Source organism: Haliotis cracherodii, unplaced genomic scaffold (assembly GCF_022045235.1).
Source record: "Haliotis cracherodii isolate W230 unplaced genomic scaffold, xgHalCrac1.p SCAF_32, whole genome shotgun sequence".
Lineage (NCBI taxonomy): Eukaryota > Metazoa > Mollusca > Gastropoda > Lepetellida > Haliotidae > Haliotis > Haliotis cracherodii.
The window spans coordinates 1,725,002-1,746,967 of record NW_027266289.1 but is presented as its reverse complement, the minus strand read 5'-3'; the positions used below and the strand labels follow the sequence as shown (position 1 = coordinate 1,746,967).

Sequence of the window (21,966 nt, the reverse complement as noted above, 5' to 3'; positions counted from 1 at the left end):
GATGGCTAAACCCACTCACTCCACTCCGCTCCACTCCACTCAGCAATGTCTGATGGCTAAACCCACTCCACTCCATTCCACTCCATTTAGCAATGTCTGATGGCTAAACCCACTCCACTCCACTCCACTCCACACCACTCAGCAATGTCTGATGGCTAAACCCACTCACTCCACTCCGCTCCACTCCACTCAGCAATGTCTGATGGCTAAACCCACTCACTCCACTCCACTCCACTCCACTCCGAGGAGGGGATGGGTGTGTGGGGGTTGAGTTAAGGTGAGTAGGATGTGGTGTATTCTGCTTGCCTCAGTGATCGATAGTCTCACGACACAAGGCATCGGTGCAAACGCTCGGGACATATTCAGAATTTCTGTTTTGGCCGTTATTACTTTCGGAATGGAAACTGATTCCTTCGGCTGATTTGAATCTCAAAGGTCACTGTGAAAGTCACTGCCAAGGTCGTCTCGTTGTGATGTGTGCCATCATACACACGTTACAAATAAAACAATTTACTACTTCTTCAATAACATAATATCCTGTTCTTTCTTGGTTTCCATGGTAACTCTAAATATTCTCCCAAGGCGGTGAGATGTATTTACCGTTGATGCTGGTTGGGACTGCTTATAAACTAAATCGATCCAGTCGTCTAAGGCGCCGCGATTCGCTGTGCAGAGTTGCGTCCCTTGCGTACGCCAGAAACATATGATTGTCGGATCGAATCCCGGTTCGCCCCGATTATGTTTCTAGGTTTGTCAGCACCATACCCGTGCTCGTGGGTTTCGCAGAAGTGGTATACGTCTGAGACCTTCACTACTTGGGGTTTTCCTCCCACATTAAGCTGACATGCCGTGATATAACTGGAAAACTGTTAAAAGCGGTGTTAAACACAACTCACTCACTCACTCATCCTATACACTTATTTCACGTATCCATGGACCGTTATATAAACTATAAAGAACAACAAAAGTTCCTGTGACATTTAATAAGATTTAATGCAAAGTAATTATTTTTACCAAATCTGAAACAATTTCGGTTTGCAACAGATAAAAGACTCCTGTGGGTGTTCAAATGGTTTAATTTGCCATACTGACTTCAGAAAATGCGTGATTTCATAAAAAAAAAACCATGAAAATGCCAAAATGTCAATTTACAAATCAAGAGCGTGTGTGTGTGCACCTCTTGTTGCGAAGCAAGCAACACATCTTCGTCTAATGGAATGGACAGGCATCGCACGAAGTCATGTGGGATATCTGTCCATATCTGCTGGAGCATGTTTCGATGTTCCTGGAGTGTCTGTGGAACACGTGGTCGACGTCGAAGGCGCCGATCCATCTCATCCCACATGTGCTCGATTGGTGAGAGATCAAGGGAGCGAGCCGGCCAGAGTATGACATTCACGTTGTTTTGTTGAAGAGCATCCTGAACAAGTCGAGCAATATGAGGCCGTGCGTTGTCATGTTGAAAGGTAATGCCTTGGCCATGACGACGCAAAAACGGTAGAACAACAGGGCCGATGATCTCGTCGCGGTAGCGCTGTCTGTGAGATTTCCCTCTACCGCTATCAAACCGGTCCTCTGTCTTGCTGTAATCCCACCTCATACCACAACGCTGCCGCCCCCGAACCGATCTTCTTCCATGACACAATTATTGACGTAACGTTCACCTCGACGTCTGTACACTCGAATCCGTCCATCGCTGTGGCTGAGGTGAAAACAAGACTCGTCAGTGAATAGAACTTGTCCCTACTGCATGGCCGTCCAGCGTAGACGCTGTCTGCACCACTGTAGACGTGCTCGCCGGTGGTTTCCTATCAAAATAGGACGTCTGGCGGGTCTTCTGGCGATAATCCCTGCATATCTGAGGCGGCGACGTGCGGTTTATGAAGATATTCGTCGAAGGCCAGAGATGCTTCTTGCAGTCACTGTTGCTTGGCTTGAATCGATTTCTTAGGTGTGTTGTTCGAATCCAGTTGTCTTGTCGATTATTGGTTACTGGTGGTCTGCCACTCCGAGGATGGTCTCTGACTGCATTCGTCTGTTGCCAACGTTGCCATAAACACCAAATGGTGTTTCTGTGGACGTTAATTTGTCTAGCAACATCACGTTTACTCGATCCTGTTTCAAGCATACCAATGGCTCGCGGACACTCATTTTCGGACAGGCGTGGCATTTCGTAATGTTGAATAATTGCGTAATTTTGTTGTTTTTTCTGAGTGGTTGTTGTCAGCACGATGCTAAACAATGCATATGGAATCCCGTTACCGCACATGTTTTTATACCCATTCTTGGGTAGTGAAATGCATCGGGCTTGCATAAAGTCAACTTTTGAATGGAATGCATGCTTTTCTGTAGCAGTTGCATTTATGCGACTTGATTCCATACATGTACTACAATACTGAAAACCAAACTTTACTTCTTTGAAAAATACACTATAATATTGGTGTCACGGGAACGTTTGTTGTTGAGTATATATCTACGAGCGGTGATTGGTGTGTTAATGAGATAAGTCATGTGACATGTCCTCGTGCAGCACGGGAAATAACAACAGGATCGTGCTGCACGGGAAATAATGTCAGGCTCGTGCTGGGCGGGAAATAACGACAAGCTCGTGCAGGACGGGAAATAACGGCAAGCTCGTGCAGCACGGGAAATAACGACAGGCTCGTGCAGCACGGGAAATAACGACACGCTCGTGCAGCACGGAAATAACGACAAACTCGCGCCAGTCCCCGGGGAAGGGATTATTTCTGCGTTAACGCCGAAGTTCCGGGATGTTCTCATGGAGGAAGTGTTGTCGAGGAAGGGATGTGATAACAGCAATGTTTCACAATATCTGTTTACGTATTGTGTGTTAATGATTCATTACCTAGCCTGTGGAGGTATTATTCTTGTCGTATTTATAAGAAACGACTGTAATATATACTCTTCAAAAAAAAGAAACTTGACACTGACTTTCAAAATGTAATATAATGCGATTGTTCTAAAATAGGACACAGAAACCATAATTGAAACACTGTTTGAAGATCAATGTACACAATGTTCAAAACATTAATCGTGTCACCTAGACAGACACACGTACACGATACAGTCAATGTCACAGGGGTACAGAAAATGTCAGTATCGGTTGTGCCCACCACGTGCATCAATCACCGCTTGACACCGACGACCTATAGATGCAATCAAGTTGTCAATAACACGCTGTTGGATGTGCTGCCATTCATGCTGAAGTGCATCAAGAAGCGCCGGAAGTGTTGGGGGCGGTGGATTCCTTCTGCGAACGCGTCGATCCAACTCGTCCCACAGATGCTCAATCGGGGACAAATCTGGTAACCGGGCTGGCCAAGGTAATGTCTAGATGTTGTTGTGCTGTAGGAAGTCCTAACAAACACGTGCAATATGCGGTCGAGCGTTGTCCGCCATGAACGTTGACGTGAGGAAGAACGTAAGGCTGTAGGATCAAGTCTCTGTAACGCACACCTGTCAATGCACCTGCCACATGCACGAGAGGCGTCCTACCACCGTAATGAATTCCGGCCCATACCATGACACTCCCGCCGCCAAATGGGACAACCTGCTGCACACAGTTGGGGGCGTAACGTTAATCCCGACGTATGTAGACACGTGCGCGCCCATCAGCACGTGTGAGTAAGAAACGGGACTCGTCAGTAAACAGTACATTTCTCCACCTTGCACGTGCCCATCTAACCCTCTGTTGGCACCAAAGCAGACGGTCCGCCAGATGACGTGGGGTCAATACATGACGTCGAACAGGTCTTCGTGCAAAAAGTCCAGCCTCCCTCAGTCTGTTGCGTACCGTTTGATCTGATATTCTGCGTACCCCAGGGATCTGTGTGGTTGTAGACGTGACTGTGGTAGTGCGGTCTCGGAGGTGTCGCAGCCGGATGTATCGATCTTGTGCTTGGGTTGTCACCCTTGGTCTTCCTGACCTTGGTTTGTCGTCAACTCTGTTGGTGTTGTTGTATCGGGTCCACAGTGCGGAGAGTGTATGTCTGGATACGCCAAAGTGACTTGCCACTTCTTGCTGAGTTGATCCAACTTGTAATCTCCCAATGGCGTTGTTCCGTTGAGCTGCATTCAGTCTTGGCATTCTGTCACCGCCTCTACTGTCGTTATAAGGACTGTATGAACAGCCATTGATGTGGATTTCAATACCCATTCAGCAGGGGGGCCTGCATGCCTAAATGCAGGATCCTGTGCTGCACGTTTTTTACAGGCGGTTGCGTTTGGATGAAGCTGTAAAATTGATCCCCAAACGCTACGTTTATGTGCTTTGCATGTGTTTTCGCGAATTATAGACAGATCATCTTTCTGTTTGACTTATCTGGTTCTAATTTAATGTAATTATTTTAGATATTTGGCAAAAAGTGGTTTTACATCTATGTCAAGTTTCTTTTTTGGAAGAGTATATGTTTACGGTTATGGAGTTATGAGCGTAAAACCGACAGGATTCTGCTTAGCGGTTTGCACCTACATAAACGTAAAACAATATTCAATTCAAGTTATGATATGATATCATTTTCAATCCACTCAGATCACCATTTATTCAGAGTCGATGTTCTCTCATGCATAATGTCAGGTAGGCTGGCACAGCTGGTGATAATAGACTGGCCATGACTCACCGCAAGGCGTGGATTGGAAATTAGCGGGTTCGTTTTATCAATAGATGTACGGAAATGATAGGCTTATCGTGTACATGGTCTTCGTTTAATTTGGTTTCTCTCATTAATCGGTCAGACTTATGGATAGTTTTGTTAAGCGACATGGCGACCTAGTTAGGCACCACGCTTAGTTGTGGGAGGCGAGGCATTTCATTGTGCAGAGACACGCACCTTTGCTGTGCCAGACACTTCCATGGGGCGAATTCCGGTTCGTACTGATCATATTTCTGGGTTTGTTAGCGCCATACCCTTGCTCATGGGTTTCGCAGAAGCGGTACATGTCTGTAGCGGTATCACTTTCATATTCCCCTACATCAAACTCACACGCCGTGAATACTGTGCAAAGCGCCGTTAAACCACTCACTCACTCACTCCTTATCACAAATGAACACCACACACACCATGCCTCAAAATATGTACGTTCATAAATAGAAAACAAAATTCACAGTTTTGTAATTGAGCTGTCAAAGAAGTATTCCCACTACCTACCGCCCCCCCCCACACACACACACACACAATCCCACCCATCCCTCACCATGACTGCATCCCCTCCTCGTGCAGATCGCTCTCGTAATAACACAATGTTGCTGACAAGGTACAGCTAACTGTAAAATGGTATCCATGGCAACCAATTATCCTTCCAATATATCCCTGACTTGTTATATTGATTCGAGGGAGAGGGAGGGGAAGGGGGGGTATCTCATTACCCCGTGGCTGTGTGTGAAGCAGGTTTACACCTGTGCACAGAGATCACTTGTCACATGATCACCTGTCACTCACGTGACCTGTCCAGCGGTTATGTATTTGGCACAAAATGATTTCGTAAATACATTTTTCGAATTAGAGATATCTTATTATGGTATTATACGCGGGAATATGAGAAAGTGGGGACATAAGGAGGATCTCACCCGAATGTCTTTTCATGTCAAATACGACCCGTGAAGATCCGGGCTAGAATAGGTCTTCAGCAACCCATGCTTGCCGTAAAAGGCGACTATGCTTGTCGTAAAAGGCGGCTAACGGGATCGGGTGGTCAGGCTCGCTGACGTGGTTGATACACGTCATCGATCCCAATTGCATGGATCGATGCTCATGATATCAATCACTGGATTGTCTGGTCCAGACTCGTTTATGTAGAGACCGCCGTCATATAGCTTGAATATTGCTGAATGCGGCGTTAAACAACAAACCAACCAACCAATTCATGTCAAATACACACCTCGTCAAAAGTATCGCACCACCAAATTTGAAGTGTAATTGCGAGTTTAATTTTCAATGTAGAGATTTTCAAATGGTACACTGTGTTGACACATCTGCATGCAGAGTGATAGCCATCTGGACTGGGTACGTTTATCCGAGCCGTATGTACACCTCAGGTGTCTCTGAAGAGAAATTCTTTTTTGAAGTCAGTATGTTCGTGCATCTTTACTGCTCTAATTTTTTTGTCTTTAATGAAAATTCCACCAATTTGAAAGTCTATCTTTAGAACGGTTTTAACTGTAATGCCCAGTGTACAATCCCATAAAATCAAAGATTGAAAATCACTGGCATGGACCATGGGCTAGTGTCACTGTGTTGAACATTTATCATACAAAAATCAATCGACTCATTACAAAACACACGTTGACTGGACATGGGAGAGACTTGCCGAGATCAGGACGTCCACAGAAGACCAGAGACAGAAAGTACAGGATCCTTCTACGTCAGTCAACGGCTGCTAACTTTAACTTGCAGTGTTCTTCGTCATCACTGTCATACACACAACAGAGTGTCCCTTACCGCCACCAGGCGTCGACTGAAGGCAGCAGAATTAAGACCAGATGACCAATAGGACGTCCACTCCTCTCACCCCAACACATGCAGAGCCGGGTAGCCTGGTGTCAGGTCGAGCTTTTCGAACTTGAGGTGGCCCAGTCGTCTAAGGTGCCGCGATTCGTTGTGCAGAGTTGCGTCCCGTGGGCACGCCAGAAACCTATAATTGTGGGTTCGAATCCCGGTTCGCCCAGATTATATTTCTAGGTTTGTCAGCACCATACCCGTGCTCGTGGGTTTCACCGAAGTGCTAAACGTCTGAGACCTGCATCACTTCGGGCTTTCCTCCCACATTAAGCTGACACGCCGTGATATAACTGGAATAATGTTAAAAAAGGCGGCGTTAAACCCAACTCACTCACTCACTCGAATTTGAGGTCATGGAGGAGGATTTTATTTTCATCAGGACTTGTGTCTGGAGGCAACGAGGAACATCTTCTTATCAGCACAACATCCAGGAAACAGTGGCGTGTGGTGGCGGCTCAGTGAGATGTCGTGAGGGATGTCGTACCTTTGATTGTAAACTTGATTTGGTCACAATTCAGGGGAGAAAGGCACCAAGATAGCATTCTGTTGTGCCACCTTCCTGTCTTCATGGGCAATACCCGGTCCTACCAAGCACCGACTGACCATCTCCAGAACAACGCCACTGAGACTCAGGATCAGTTTGGACATAGGGTCAGAGTCTGGGGCCCTCTAGTACAGAATCTCGAAGAATTGACCCAGACATTGCAGGAATGGCAACACATCCCTCAGTTGAGGATCAGGCGTCTAATTGTGAGCATGGGACGTCTTGCGGATGTGTTCGTCTAGGGTTGGCTTCACCAGGTATTGACTTCCACTGTTGATCATCTTACTGACAAAGGTACAGCGTTACAAAGACAGGTGTTGATCTCATCTCATTCCTGACAGTTACCATACCAGCCTCTGTTTATCCCCAGTGGCAGTCCTCATAGTCGCTGACGAATAAAGTTGTTTTTCTTCTCCGCTAATGCCCTTTTATAAAATTATCATCTTATTTGATGTTAAGTGACACTTTTCACTGCTCTTGTTTCGCTTGCCAGCTGCCCCTTACCCGTCCATTTTCTGAATACTTTTTGCATGTGAAGTTTACACGATATTCAGCTTTTCCTTTGGACGAGAGGTCGGTCACATGACCGCGAAATTGACGTTCTTAAGTGAATGAACGACAAAATTAGACGTCCATACGTTTTTCACGAGACCGTGTTCTTGAAGTGACGTAAACACTGACGGACTACTTCCACATTCCTGGGAAAACCCCTGGGGATTCCCCGGCACATATATATTTTTCTCATCATTCAGACCCTTTAATCTTGAACTCAACGTTTTAGCATACATTGGGATAAGTCAGAGTTTGATTGCAAACCCGTTCAAGGATATCCTCGGTACAACCCATCCTGGAGAACAAAACGAAGAAAAGCACATCCAAATTACCGCAGTATTGACTCGTTCGGTATCTTAACAACAGCATCTTCCCGGGGCAAGGGAGTTAACTGACTATAAAGTCCAGTTTCCACCTTTGCCGAACTAGGCTGGTATTATGGAGTTATATTTTGGCTGGACTAACGAGTCTATGCATAGTCCAATCAAAATCGCGCACCGAAATAGAAATCCGGTTCGTTAACTGTAGTGCAGATTTCGGTCGATTGCTGATTTGCAAAGCATGTGCACCGCCAACTCGTTTTCAGCAGATATTTTCCAAATCTTTTCACGTTTTTATTCAAGGTCCTCACGTGATTTGATGCATTTCGCGATGTAAGACACGTTTTATCACAATATATATCTTGATTATCGATCAGATCGTCCTGACCGGGCGCCACCATTTTGTGTGAAGCAAACGCAAGTGATACGAGAGGTAGAATCTGATTGGTCTATAGGCGAGGTTTAGACGGGACATAACTGGTAATAGCCACTGGTGGCGCTACGATCGAACCCAGTAATTCCAGCCTAGTTCGGCAAGGGTGGAAACTGGACTTTTAAAGTCAGTTAACTCTCTTGCCTCGGGAAGATGTAACAACAGTGAGAAGCTCCGACGTTCATACAGTTTGGCCATCACTCTATAAAGCTGCATACTCCAGTGAACTCACTCAAAGTGGAAGTCAGTTCTTAATTATCAAAACATCTCGGTTGAGCGATACTTTTGACGAGGTATAAAACTACATCAAAACGAGTTGATAAAAGTTTCAAACTCCCAGACTTGCCGAGGAGATTTTAACTTGTATCCAAGAGTGTTGATCCAAGAGAGTCTATGATATAAAGACACTGGGCGAGATTCTTTTCATCATGCAACATCATTCCTCCATCAGTGTCTTGAGTGTATAAAGTACTCTGACCAGGATCAGCAGCATAGCGATTAGTGACGTCATATGATTGTGACGTCACAATAACAATGACGTCATAAAGGTCTAGAAAGTATTGTGATGCAATTTGATTGTAGCGATATATTCAAGGCAAGATCGCGTCATTTCCCCCAAGCGACAGCTCCTGTGTAGGTCAATTCTAGATGACAAATTAACATTGACCAGTGCATGTTGAGTCACCTTACACAATTTGGCGTGCTTTGTCCACTACCCTGGGGAACACTACCCCTTAGCATAGAAATGGACGAACTGGTCAAAATATTGACCTGTAGGGTCAATCATTACAATCATGCGACGAGTCAATATACCACGTCAGTGTCAGTCAAGTGATTCGAGGGTCAACTGTGAAATGCGTTGTTTCGTCACAAACGGATTAACCAATGGAATTGCAAGATTCTTAATTGAGGCATCACACTGCTCTCGACGTCGAATGCCGTGTTGCTCCAAGGGACGTCGACACGGAGGCCCCAGGGTGCGTGAGTGCTTATGTAAACCTGCATGGCTGCAAATGATTTGGCACTATATTGAGCCATTCATTCATGTCATTGCAATTTCTAAATCAGTGAAGGGTTACATGTCTTAAACTCGGTTATTTATAAGTGGAGGTGATATGATGATGCGAATTATTACCCTCTTGTGTTTTCTTTATTTGTTATTTATTTCATATAATATATGATATTTACTATACGAAAACAGACGGTTATTCCTTCTATATTGGACATTGACTGACTGACTGACTGACTCACTCACTCACTCACTTACTGACTCACTCACTCACTAACTCACTGACTGACTGACTGACTGACTCACTCACTCACTCACTGATTCACTGACTGACTCACTCCCTCACTCACTAACTCACTCACTCCCTCACTCACTTACTGACTCACTCATTCACTCACTGATTCAATGACTCACTCCCTCACTCACTAACTGACTGACTGACTGACTGACTGACTGACTGACTGACTGACTCACTTACTGACTCACTCACTCCCTCACTCACTGACTCACTCACTCACTCACTCAGTGTTTTTCCGTGTGCTGTAGGGGGGCCGCTGTTTCAAGGTCAGATCGAGGATTACAATGGCAAGTGTCACGTGATGTGTCCCTGGCACGCCTACATGTTTGATCTGAAGACAGGGAAGAACGAAATCGGACTGGAGGTAAGACGACGTGAAGGAGTTGTTGATTCCCGACTCCGACTTCTCCTCAGGAGGACATCTATAGAAACCTGAACGAGAGGGGAAAACTGGTGTCTGTTTGTGTGTGTGTGTGTGTGTGTGTGTGTGTGTGTGTGTGTGTGTGTGTGTGTGTGTGTGTGTGTGTGTGTGTGTGTGTGTGTGTGTGTGTGTGGTGTCTGTGTGTGTGGTGTCTCTGTGTGTGGTGCCTCTGTGTGTGTGTGTGTGTGTGTGTGGTGTCTGTGGTGTGTGTGTGTGTGGTGTGTGTGTGTGTGTGTGTGTGGTGTCTGTGGTGTGTGTGTGTGTGTGTGTGTGGTGTCTGTGTGTGTGGTGCCTCTGTGTGTGTGTGTGTGTGTGTGGTGTCTGTGGTGTGTGTGTGTGTGTGTGTGTGTGTGTGGTGTCTGTGGTGTGTGTGTGTGTGTGTGTGTGTGTGTGTGTGTGTGTGTGTATGTGTGGTGTCTGTGTGTGTGTGTGTGTGGTGTCTGTGTGTGTGGTGCCTCTGTGTGTGTGTGTGTGTGTGTGTGTGTGTGTGTGTGTGTGTGTGTGTGTGTGTGTGGTGTCTGTGGTGTGTGTGTGTGTGTGTGTGTGTGTGTGTGTGTCTGTGTGTGTGGTGTCTGTGTGTGTGTGTGTGTGTGGTGTCTGTGGTGTGTGTGTGTGTGTGTGTGTCTGTATGTGTGGTGTCTGTGTGTGTGTGTGTGTGTGTGTGTGTGTGTGGTGCCTCTGTGTGTGTGTGTGTGTGTGTGTGTGTGTGGTGTCTGTGGTGTGTGTGTGTGTGTGTGTGTGTGTGTGTCTGTGTGTGTGGTGTCTGTGTGTGTGGTGCCTCTGTGTGTGTGTGTGTGTGTGGTGTCTGTGGTGTGTGTGTGTGTGTGTGTGTGTGTGTGGTGTCTGTGTGTGTGGTGTCTGTATGTGGTGTGTGTGTGAGGTGTGTAGTGTCTATGTTGTGTGTGGTGTCTATGTGGTGTCTGTGTGTGGTGTCTGTGTGTATGGTCTGTGTTGTGTCTGTGTGTGGTGTCTGTGTGTGGTGTCTGTATGTATGGTCTGTGTGGTGTATGTGGTGTCTGTGTGTGGTGTCTGTGTGTAGTGTCTATGTTGTGTGTGGTGTCTGTGTGTGGTGTCTGTGTGTGGTGTCTGTGTGTATGGTCTGTGTTGTGTCTGTGTGGGGTTTATGTGTGTGGTGTCTGTATGTATGGTCTGTGTGGTGTATGTGGTGTCTGTGTGTGGTGTCTGTGTGTGGTGTCTGTGTGTGGGGTGTCTGTGTGTGGTGTCTGTGTGGGGTTTATGTGTGTGGTGTCTGTATGTATGGTCTGTGTGGTGTATGTGGTGTCTGTGTGTGGTGTCTGTGTGTGGTGTCTGTGTGTGGTGTCTGTGTGTGGTGTCTGTGTGGGGTGTCTGTGTGTGGTGTCTGTATGTATGGTCTGTGTGGTGTCTGTGGTGTCTGTGTGTATGGTGTCTGTGTGGTGTCTGTGTGTGGTGTATGTGTGTGGTGTCTGTGTGTGGTGTCTGTGTGGTGTCTGTGTGTGTGGTGTCTGTGGTGTCTGTGTGTGGTGTCTGTGTGTGGTGTATGTGTGCGGTGTCTGTGTGAGGTGTCTGTGTGTTGTGTGTGTTTGTGTGTGGTGTCTGTGTGTGGTATCTGTCTGTGTGGTGTCTGTGTGTTGTGTGTGTGTGTGTGGTGTATGTGTGTGGTCTGTGTCTGTGTGGTGTCTCTGTGTGGTGTCTGTGTGTTGTGTCTGTGTGTTGTGTGTGTGGCGTCTGTGTGTTGTGTGTGTGTGTGTGGTCTGTATGTTTGTGGTCTGTGTGTGTGGTGTGTGTGTGTGTGTGTGTGGTGTCTGTGTGTGGTGTGCGTGTGTGGTGTCTGTGCGTTGTGTGTGTGCGTGTCTGTGTTTGTTGTGTTGTGTTTGTGTGTGTGCGCGCGCGCGCGTGTGTGTGTGCGTGCGTGTGTGTGTGTGTGTGTGTGTGTGTGTGTGTGTGTGTGTGTGTGTGTGTGTGTGTGTGTGTGTGTGTGTGTGTGTCTCAGGGGGGGTATGTGTGTGTGTGTGTGTGTGTCTCAGGAAACAACTGTCAGTAGTGTTGGGAAACTATAAATACTGTCGGGAAACTTTCAACAGTGTCGGGAAACTGTCAACAGTGTTGTGCTGTGAGTTCAGACACACCCTTTGACTTCTGCATCATGTCAAACGCATGTAACATTCATTCCAAGTTATACCCAGGGACCACGATTCCGGGTAGGAATTGGTCACCAGCAACCTATGCTGGTCGTGAGAGGTGACTTCAGGGATCGAGCGGGATCGAGCGGTCAGTGACCTTCTTGGATCGGGCGGTCAGTGACCTTCTTGGATCGGGCGGTCAGTGACCTTCAGGGATAGAGCGGTCAGTGACCTTCAGGGATTGGGCGGTCAGTGACCTTCAGGGATAGGGTGGTCAGTGACCTTCAGGGATCGGGCGGTCAGTGACCTTCGGGGATAGGGCGGTCAGTGACCTTCAGGGATAGGGCGGTCAGTGACCTTCAGGGATCGGGCGGTCAGTGACCTTCAGGGATCGGGCGGTCAGTGACCTTCAGGGATCTTGGTCCATTGCCTGTCAGCGAACTCCGACGGCCTAGGACGTTGCTCATAATATCAATCACTGGGATGTCTGGTCCCGGCGGCTGTCTATAGCTGGGACACTGCTGAGTGCAGCGTAAAAAGCAAGTAAACAAAACAAACAAACAAGAACGCTGCGATCGTGTTTATCCTCCAAGACAGGAACAGACTGTAAACAGGTCTGTCTACTGACCTCGTCAGGGCGTGTGACGTCACCTCCAATGTCACGTGACATGTAACTGCGTAGACAGACAGACTTGCACGGGCGCCACGTGTTGGGTGCTGTCACTCACGTGTCTGGTTATGATGGCCGTGACGTCAAATCAGAATAAGCGTTTCGCAATGATGTCAATCACTGGACAGAGGCGCCTCTGTCTTCTATTGCATATTTGTAAACAACGGCTACTAAACTATTCACAATTCTGCCCAATGCGTCAATAAAGGAGGCCCCAAGCGTGTCACCGTTTAATGATTACTCGCAATAAGACCTGAAAAAAAACCAGATCGTAAAGATGACGCAGCGTAACGATTGTCAGGAACCCGTCTATATGAGAGTCGTTACATAGGGCCTTTACGGTGTTTTGTTTGTTTGTTGCTTACCGCCGCACTTAGCAATATTCCACCTATATGACGGCGGTCTGTTAAAAATCAAATCTGGACAGACAATCCAGTGATTGACATCATGAGCATCGATCCACGCAATTGGCACACGATGACATGCATCAACGAAGTCAGCGAGCCTGACCTCCAGATCCCGTTAGTCGCCTCTTACGGCAAGCATAGTCACCTTTTACGGCAAGTATTGGTTGCTGAAGACCTATTCTACCCCAGATTTTCACGAGTCTGTGGACGATGTGTCTGCCAAGGTATAAACTGCACTAACAATTACTGACGTGACGAGGCAGGGGAATTTAATGAATCATTTAAGAACTGTGTTGCAATGACGTCTCTTGTACGATGATGTGCCCTGAGCGGAGAGATTTTGAGGCTTTTTTGAAAGAGACACAACAGCATTTAGATGACATGGCTATTGATTGGTATGGACGATAGTGTTGTTAACATGATGTCCTCCTTCAACACAATGGTGTCAGCGCCAGGACTGTTCTAACGCACATATCTGAAGGTAGCAATCGAACGTTCAGTCTCGCCGCTGCTTCTCCAACAACGAAATGACGTTATCGTGCTATTCTTTAGCGTTCTAAATGGTTTTTTTTTCATAAGTCCGAACTGACCTGATGCATGTCGCAGCTTGTGGAATCACACTTGTATCCTGGCGGTGGTCAGGTTGTATCCCAATTGTATCCCAGCAGTGTTCAGGTTGTATCTAGGCGGTGTTCAGGTTGTATCCCGGCAGTGTTCAGGTTGTATCCCACTTGTATCCCGGCGGTGTTCAGGTTGTATCCCGGCAGTGTTCAGGTTGTATCCCGGCGGTGGTCAGGTTGTATCCTAGTTGTATCCCGGCAGTGTTCAGGTTGTATCCCAGTTGTATCCCAGTTGTATCCCGGCAGTGTTCAGGTTGTATCCCAGTTGTATCCCGGCCGTGTTCAGGTTGTATCCCGGCAGTGTTCATGTTGTATCCCAGTTGTATCCCGGCAGTGTTCAGGTTGTATCCCAGTTGTATCCTGGCGGTGTTCAGGTTGTATCCCAGTTGTATCCCGGCAGTGTTCAGGTTGTATCCCAGTTGTATCCTGGCGGTGTTCAGGTTGTATCCCAGTTGTATCCTGGCGGTGTTCAGGTTGTATCCCAGTTGTATCCCGGCAGTGTTCAGGTTGTATCCCGGCAGTGTTCAGGTTGTATCCCAGTTGTATCCCGGCAGTGTTCAGGTTGTATCCCAGTAAAGTTCATGTTGTATCCCAGTTGTATCCCGGCGGTGTTCAGGTTGTATCCCAGTTGTATCCTGGCAGTGTTCAGGTTGTATCCCAGTTGTATCCCAGTAGTGTTCAGGTTGTATCCCAGTTGTATCCTGGCGGTGTTCAGGTTGTATCCCAGTTGTATCCCGGCAGTGTTAAGGTTGTATCCCAGTTGTATCCTGGCGGTGTTCAGGTTGTATCCCAGTTGTATCCCGGCAGTGTTCAGGTTGTATCCCAGTTGTATCCCGGTAGTGTTCAGGTTGTATCCCAGTTGTATCCTGGCGGTGTTCAGGTTGTATCCCAGTTGTATCCCGGCAGTGTTCACGTTGTATCCCAGTTGTATCCCGGCAGTGTTCAGATTGTATCCCAGTTGTATCCCAGCGGTGTTCAAGTTGCATCCCAGTTGTATCCCGGCGGTGTTCAGGTTGTATCCGAGTTGTACCCCGGCAGTGTTCAGGTTGTATCCCAGTTGTATCCCGGCAGTGTTCAGGTTGTATCCCAGTTGTATCCCAGCAGTGTTCAGGTTGTATCCCAGTTGTATCCCAGCAGTGTTCAGGTTGTATCCCAGTTGTATCCCGGCAGTGTTCAGGTTGTATCCCGGCGGTGTTCAGGTTGTATCCCGGCGGTGTTCAGGTTGTATCCCAGCGGTGTTCAGGTTGTATCCCAGTTGTATCCCGGCAGTGTTCAGGTTGTATCCCGGCAGTGTTCAGGTTGTATCCTGGCGGTGTTCAGGTTGTATCCCGGCGGTGTTCAGGTTGTATCCCGGCGGTGTTCAGGTTGTATCCCAGTTGTATCCCGGCAGTGTTCAGGTTGTATCCCGGTTGTATCCCGGCAGTGTTCAGGTTGTATCCCAGTTGTATCCCGGCGGTGTTCAGGTTGTATCCCGGCAGTGTTCATGTTGTATCCCAGTTGTATCCTGGCGGTGTTCAGGTTGTATCCCAGTTGTATCCCGGCAGTGTTCAGGTTGTATCCCGGCAGTGTTCAGGTTGTATCCTGGCGGTGTTCAGGTTGTATCCCGGCGGTGTTCAGGTTGTATCCCGGCGGTGTTCAGGTTGTATCCCGGCAGTGTTCAGGTTGTATCCCGGCAGTGTTCAGGTTGTATCCTGGCAGTGTTCAGGTTGTATCCCGGCGGTGTTCAGGTTGTATCCCGGTGGTGTTCAGGTTGTATCCCAGCGGTGTTCAGGTTGTATCCCAGTTGTATCCCGGCGGTGTTCAGGTTGTATCCCGGTAGTGTTCAGGTTGTATCCCAGTTGTATACCGGTAGTGTTCAGGTTGTATCCCAGTTGTATCCCGGTAGTGTTCAGGTTGTATCCCAGTTGTATCCCGGCAGTGTTCAGGTTGTATCCCAGTTGTATCCCAGCAGTGTTCAGGTTGTATCCCAGTTGTATCCCGGCGGTGTTCAGGTTGTATCCCGGCAGTGTTCATGTTGTATCCCAGTTGTATCCTGGCGGTGTTCAGGTTGTATCCCAGTTGTATCCCGGCAGTGTTCAGGTTGTATCCCGGCAGTGTTCATGTTGTATCCCAGTTGTATCCTGGCGGTGTTCAGGTTGTATCCCAGTTGTATCCCGGCAGTGTTCAGGTTGTATCCCAGTTGTATCCCGGCAGTGTTCAGGTTGTATCCCAGTTGTATCCCGGCAGTGTTCAGGTTGTATCCCAGTTGTATCCCGGCAGTGTTCAGGTTGTATCCCAGTTGTATCCCGGTAGTGTTCAGGTTGTATCCCAGTTGTATCCTGGCGGTGTTCAGGTTGTATCCCAGTTGTATCCCGGCAGTGTTCAGGTTGTATCCCAGTTGTATCCTGGCGGTGTTCAGGTTGTATCCCAGTTGTATCCCATCAGTGTTCAGGTTGTATCCCAGTTGTATCCCGGCAGTGTTCAGGTTGTATCCCAGTTGTATCCCGGTAGTGTTCAGGTTGTATCCCGGCAGTGTTCAGGTTGTATCCCAGTTGTATCCCGGCGGTGTTCAGGTTGTATCCCAGTTGTATCCCGGCAGTGTTCAGGTTGTATCCCAGTTGTATCCCGGCGGTGTTCAGGTTGTATCCCGGCGGTGTTCAGGTTGTATCCCATCAGTGTTCAGGTTGTATCCCAGTTGTATCCCGGTAGTGTTCAGGTTGTATCCCGGCAGTGTTCAGGTTGTATCCCATCAGTGTTCAGGTTGTATCCCAGTTGTATCCCGGCGGTGTTCAGGTTGTATCCCGGCAGTGTTCAGGTTGTATCCCAGTTGTATCCCGGCAGTGTTCAGGTTGTATCCCAGTTGTATCCCGGCGGTGTTCAGGTTGTATCCCAGTTGTATCCCGGCAGTGTTCAGGTTGTATCCCAGTTGTATCCCGGCGGTGTTCAGGTTGTATCCCGGCGGTGTTCAGGTTGTATCCCATCAGTGTTCAGGTTGTATCCCGGGTGTATCCCGGTAGTGTTCAGGTTGTATCCCGGCAGTGTTCAGGTTGTATCCCATCAGTGTTCAGGTTGTATCCCAGTTGTATCCCGGCGGTGTTCAGGTTGTATCCCGGCGGTGTTCAGGTTGTATCCCATCAGTGTTCAGGTTGTATCCCAGTTGTATCCCGGCGGTGTTCAGGTTGTATCCCGGCAGTGTTCAGGTTGTATCCCAGTAGTGTTCAGGTTGTATCCCAGTTGTATCCCGGCGGTGTTCAGGTTGTATCCCGGCAGTGTTCAGGTTGTATCCCGGCAGTGTTCAGGCTGTATCCCATTTGTATCTAGGCGGTGTTCAGGTTGTATCCCAGATTAAACCATCCCCTCTCTCTGTGGCCCCCTCTCTGTGTGGCCCCCTCTCTCTTTGGCCCCCCTCTCTCTGTGGCCCCCCTCTCTCTGTGGCCCCCTCTCTCTGTGGCCCCCTCTCTCTGTGGCCCCCCTCTCTCTGTTGCCCCCCTCTCTCTGTGGCCCCCCTCTCTCTGTTGCCCCCTCTCTCTGTGGCCCCCCTCTCTCTGTGGCCCCCCTCTCTCTGTGGCCCCCTCTCTCTGTGGCCCCCTCTCTCTGTGGCCCCCTCTCTCTGTTGCCCCCTCTCTCTGTGGCCCCCCTCTCTCTGTGGGCCCCCTCTCTCTGTGGCCCCCTCTCTCTGTGGCCCCCTCTCTCTGTGCCCCCCCTCTCTCTGTGCTCTCTGTGGCCCCCCTCTCTCTGTGCCCCCCCTCTCTCTGTGGCCCCCTCTCTCTGTGGCCCCCTCTCTCTGTGGCCCCCCTCTCTCTGTGCCCCCCCTCTCTCTGTGGCCCCCCTCTCTCTGTGGCCCCCTCTCTCTGTGCCCCCCCTCTCTCTGTGGCCCCCCTCTCTCGGTGGCCCCCTCTCTCTGTGGCCCCATCTCTCTGTGGCCCCCTCTCTTTTACACACACATCACCCCTCCCCCTACAACTTGTCACGTCAAAGTACTGGCCTCACCCCACAGCAGACAGGTTTCATGAGGACCTACTTTGCATCGCTATGTCCAGCGGATCAATACTTCTTAAAATAACCGTAACTAGATAACATACCATCGGTAGATATTGATGGTCCAACTTCATGACACGACAAGATCACAGAATCATAAGACGCACGATCGCTTGGTGAGTTTTACCGAGTGTCAATTCTAATATCGCTGTTCATTTTGTTTCCAGCAAGACGTGTTTCCCGTCAAAGTCGAGGCAGGGCTTGTGTACATACAACACAAGTCTGAGCTGTCACTCAACCCGTTCCTATAGCAACCAGACAATTACATCGAAGCATTCGGCACAAATCGACAAGGTAGAGAACGAGATACCGAAGATATTCCACCGCCATCCATCAACGTCATAGCTGCCAGTGGATGGCGAGAGATCAGCTCCTGACATTCACGACTGTTGCCGTCTTTATCCCGGGGACACACACTCGTGTCAGAATGTGAAACGTCTCATCGTCTCTCTGGCAAATGGCTTGACTGTCATAACACCTAACATTTAAGAAGAGATACGTTTATGAAATTTATGAAACAATTTACAAATTATTGTCAAGATCTCACGGCACATCAACAGGTATCATTAGGCCGGTTGATTTTTTCTACCAGACAGTACCGTTACAGAAAATTTGTTTGTTTGTTTGTTTGTTTGTTTGTTGTTTAACGCCGCACTCAGCAATATTCCAGCTATATGACGGCGGTCTATAAAATAATCGAGTCTGGACGAGACAATCCAGTGATTGACATCATGAGCATCGATCCACGCAATTGGGATCGATGACGTGTATCAACCAAGTCAGCGAACCTGACCACCCGATCCCGTTAGTCTCTTTTTACGACAAGCATAGTCGCCTTTTACGGCAAGTATGGGTGCTGAAGACCTATTCTACCCCGGAATCTTCACGGGTCTAGCCTCGTTATAACAGACAGTACTGTTTATAGATAACCCCGTTATTCCAGTTAGTGCAGTTGACATAGAACCACCGTTATACAAGACAGTACCGCTTACTGAGTACCCCGTTATACCAGATTGTACCGTTGACATAGAACCCCCGTTATACCAGATAGTACCGTTGACATGGAACCCCCGTTATACCAGATAGTACCGTTTACAGAGAACCCTTCTCATATCAGACAGTACCGTTTACAGAGAACGCCCGTTATACCAGACAGCGCCGTTTACAGAGAAGCCGCGGTTCAATACACGATAGATGTATATCACGTTGATTCCACACTCACGATCTCAGCGCGGCCTCCAGCAACGCGGGTTTAACATCCTCGATAATCCAGTGATAATCCAGTGATAATCCATTCTCTTTAGACTCAGACTTGCACTAAGCCGCTACCATTGCTTCGTTTCGGAAGTGACGTCACAATTCCATCTTTCTTATCAGTAGAACCCACAGATTTACTCTCGTCATTGTGTGTAATCTCATTTGAAAAGGGGCACGGGTGACCCAGTCGTGTAAGGCGCCGCGATTCGCTGTGCAGAGTTGTGTCCCTTGGGCACGCCAGAAACCTATGATTGTGGGTTCGAATGTTTCTAGGTTTGTCAGCTCCATACCTGTGCTCGTGGCTTCCACCGAAGTGGTAAACGTCTGAGACCTGAATAGTTCGGGCTTTCCTCCCACATTAAGCTGACACGCCGTGATATGACTGGGATAGTGTTAAAAGCGGCGTTAAACCCAACTCACTCACTCACTCATTTGAAAGTTGTTTTAGTGTCGCGTATTTTGAACTGGTCGAAGCAATGGCGGCGTATAGCGGTCCATATGACAAGGTTCTTTTACTCGAGCTCACAATCCCATGTAGGACAGTGAAATATATAGATGCGATGAACCGATCTGATAAAGGGGGCACCACCCCCACCCCTCACAATCACATCCCTTCCAGGGGGTACGGGTGGCCCAGTCGTCTAAGGCGCCGCGACTCGCTGTGCAGAGTTGCGTCCCTTGGGCACGCCAGAATCTTATGAATGTGGGTTCGAATCCCGGTTCGCCCCGATTATGTTTCCAGGTTTGTCAACGTCTGGTAAACGTCTGAGGCCTGCATCACTTTCCTCCCACATTAAGCTGACACGCCGTGACAAGACACGTTGAACCCAACCCACTCAACTCACTAACGATCTGATAAACATGCAAATGAGATGTCCTAGCTGGAACTATTTTTCATAAATATATACATACGCATCCAACTTGTTCAAAAACCGTTTCGTAACATTAAAAATACAAAATACAAAAAGAAAAACATTCCACGAAAGTTAATTTAGGTTTCCCGGATGTACGATGTGCAAACATGGCTGTCAGTCGCGTGACACTATGACACATTTGGGGCGGCTCACTCAAGCATGTATTCATTCCTAATGTATGATAAGACACCATACGGAAACACTGTCGGGTAATAATCTGTGTTCACCGTACGCAGCATGTGTGTATGGAAGCAATTTCGGGCAATACAAGTAATATCTTTTAGAATTCCGGTGCCAAACACAATACTTCAACAGTGAGACTTCGTTCAATCAGTATTCGCGTCCACAATAAGTGTATATTTCTCGAGGTGTATATGGACCTATCTGTAACATTGTTGTAACCACGATGTAGTGAGTGTGTCGTACAACGTCGCTGCCAGCAACAACACAACAGCTTGTAAATATACCACTCAAAACAAGTTGAGGGCCACCCGATTCATACCACAAAAGTAATATGACAGAACCGGGTGGCCCAGTTGTCTAAGGCGCCGCGATTCGCTGTGCAGATTTGCGTCCCTTGGACACGCCAGAAACCTATGATGGGGTTCGAATCCCGGTTCGCCCCGATTATGTTTCTAGGTTTGTCAGCACCATACCCGTACTCGTGGGTTTTACCGAAGTGGTAAACGTCTAAGACCTGCATCACTTCGGGCTTTCCTCCCACATTAAGCTGACACGCCGTGATATAACTGGAATACTGTTAAAAGCGGCTTTAAACCCAACTCACTCACTCACTCCTTACCTTTGCGAGTGGCGTGGAGTCTGGTCCGGCCAGTGTCAGAGATGTTTTACTAACTGCTTGTGCATACATTTTGTTAATGTTAGATGTCGGATGTCGAGATAAATATGTACAACAATGTCAGGTTGTATTTACACCAGGAAAGTAGCGTACTTCAGCCATATGTTGTATACGTCCCCTGATGAGCGTTGTCTGTTTGAGGATGTTCGCGTGACTCGACATTGCTAAGCTAAGGAACCGACCATTTCGTATTGTTCAGTGTGTGTGTCTGGGGGGGGGGGGGGGGGGGTTAGTGAATAGGGGAGGGCTTAAGGTTTATGCTGGCAATGGCAAAACATAATTACTATGCTTCAGACTATTTTAAAACACAGACACAAAATATACATTGTGGTAAGAAGTTGTATAATATTTTTATTTTTTTTCAGGTTTTGTAGCTTAACATTTTCAATCTCATTAAAATCAGACCTTAGTTCTCGCTACCGCTAAACAAAGATCTGAAGACATCCCATTTGGGATCACGTCAGAACGACTTTTCATCCGACCAATCAGTGCGTCGCATACCAGATTATGAAAGTGACAGTCGGAATGTGATTTCTAATCATGTAATCTCGAAAACTTTAACATGGGGTATTCCGAACGATAGTAACGGTTTTAACGACTGAATCCTTACAATCTAGACCATTCCAGAATGTTTTTTTGTTCAGGTTTTAAATTTGTAATCGAGAATTTATCAAAATATGTTACAAAGCGTAGTCTCCAATTTGAAATTTGTGCCGTAAAGCAAGAGAAAGCTGCCTTCTGATTGGTCATTCCATTGGTCGGTCAAAGTTCGCGCAAGGTTGGTCTGACGTGACCCGTAATGGGATGTCCTCAGATCTTTGTTTAGCGGTAGCGAGAACTAAGATGTGATTTTAATGAGATTGAAACATATTAGCCTCCATACAACATCCTCAACCCCGCCCCTCCCCATCCCTAATAGGAAATGGTCGGTTCCTAGCTGATGTTTTTAGCTTCTTCTCAAATAATGCATCGAAACCCTTATGTCCATTGCCGGGGGTCTACCGATCTCGAGTCAGAATCTGTCG

The 21,966-nt window shown here is 47.7% G+C and overlaps 1 protein-coding gene across 1 annotated transcript in view; it reads left to right on the top strand.

Annotated features, from left to right (window-relative positions):
* LOC139477209 (uncharacterized) overlaps positions 1-21,134 on the top strand; it is a 30,207-nt gene extending 9,073 nt beyond the window's left edge. The window contains exons 2-3 of the mRNA XM_071259769.1: positions 9,923-10,038; positions 18,079-21,134. Coding sequence (XP_071115870.1) covers positions 9,923-10,038; positions 18,079-18,162 — 200 coding nt within the window. The 3' untranslated portion in view covers positions 18,163-21,134. The remainder of the gene's footprint in view (positions 1-9,922; positions 10,039-18,078) is intronic.
* Positions 21,135-21,966: the final 832 nt, after the last annotated feature.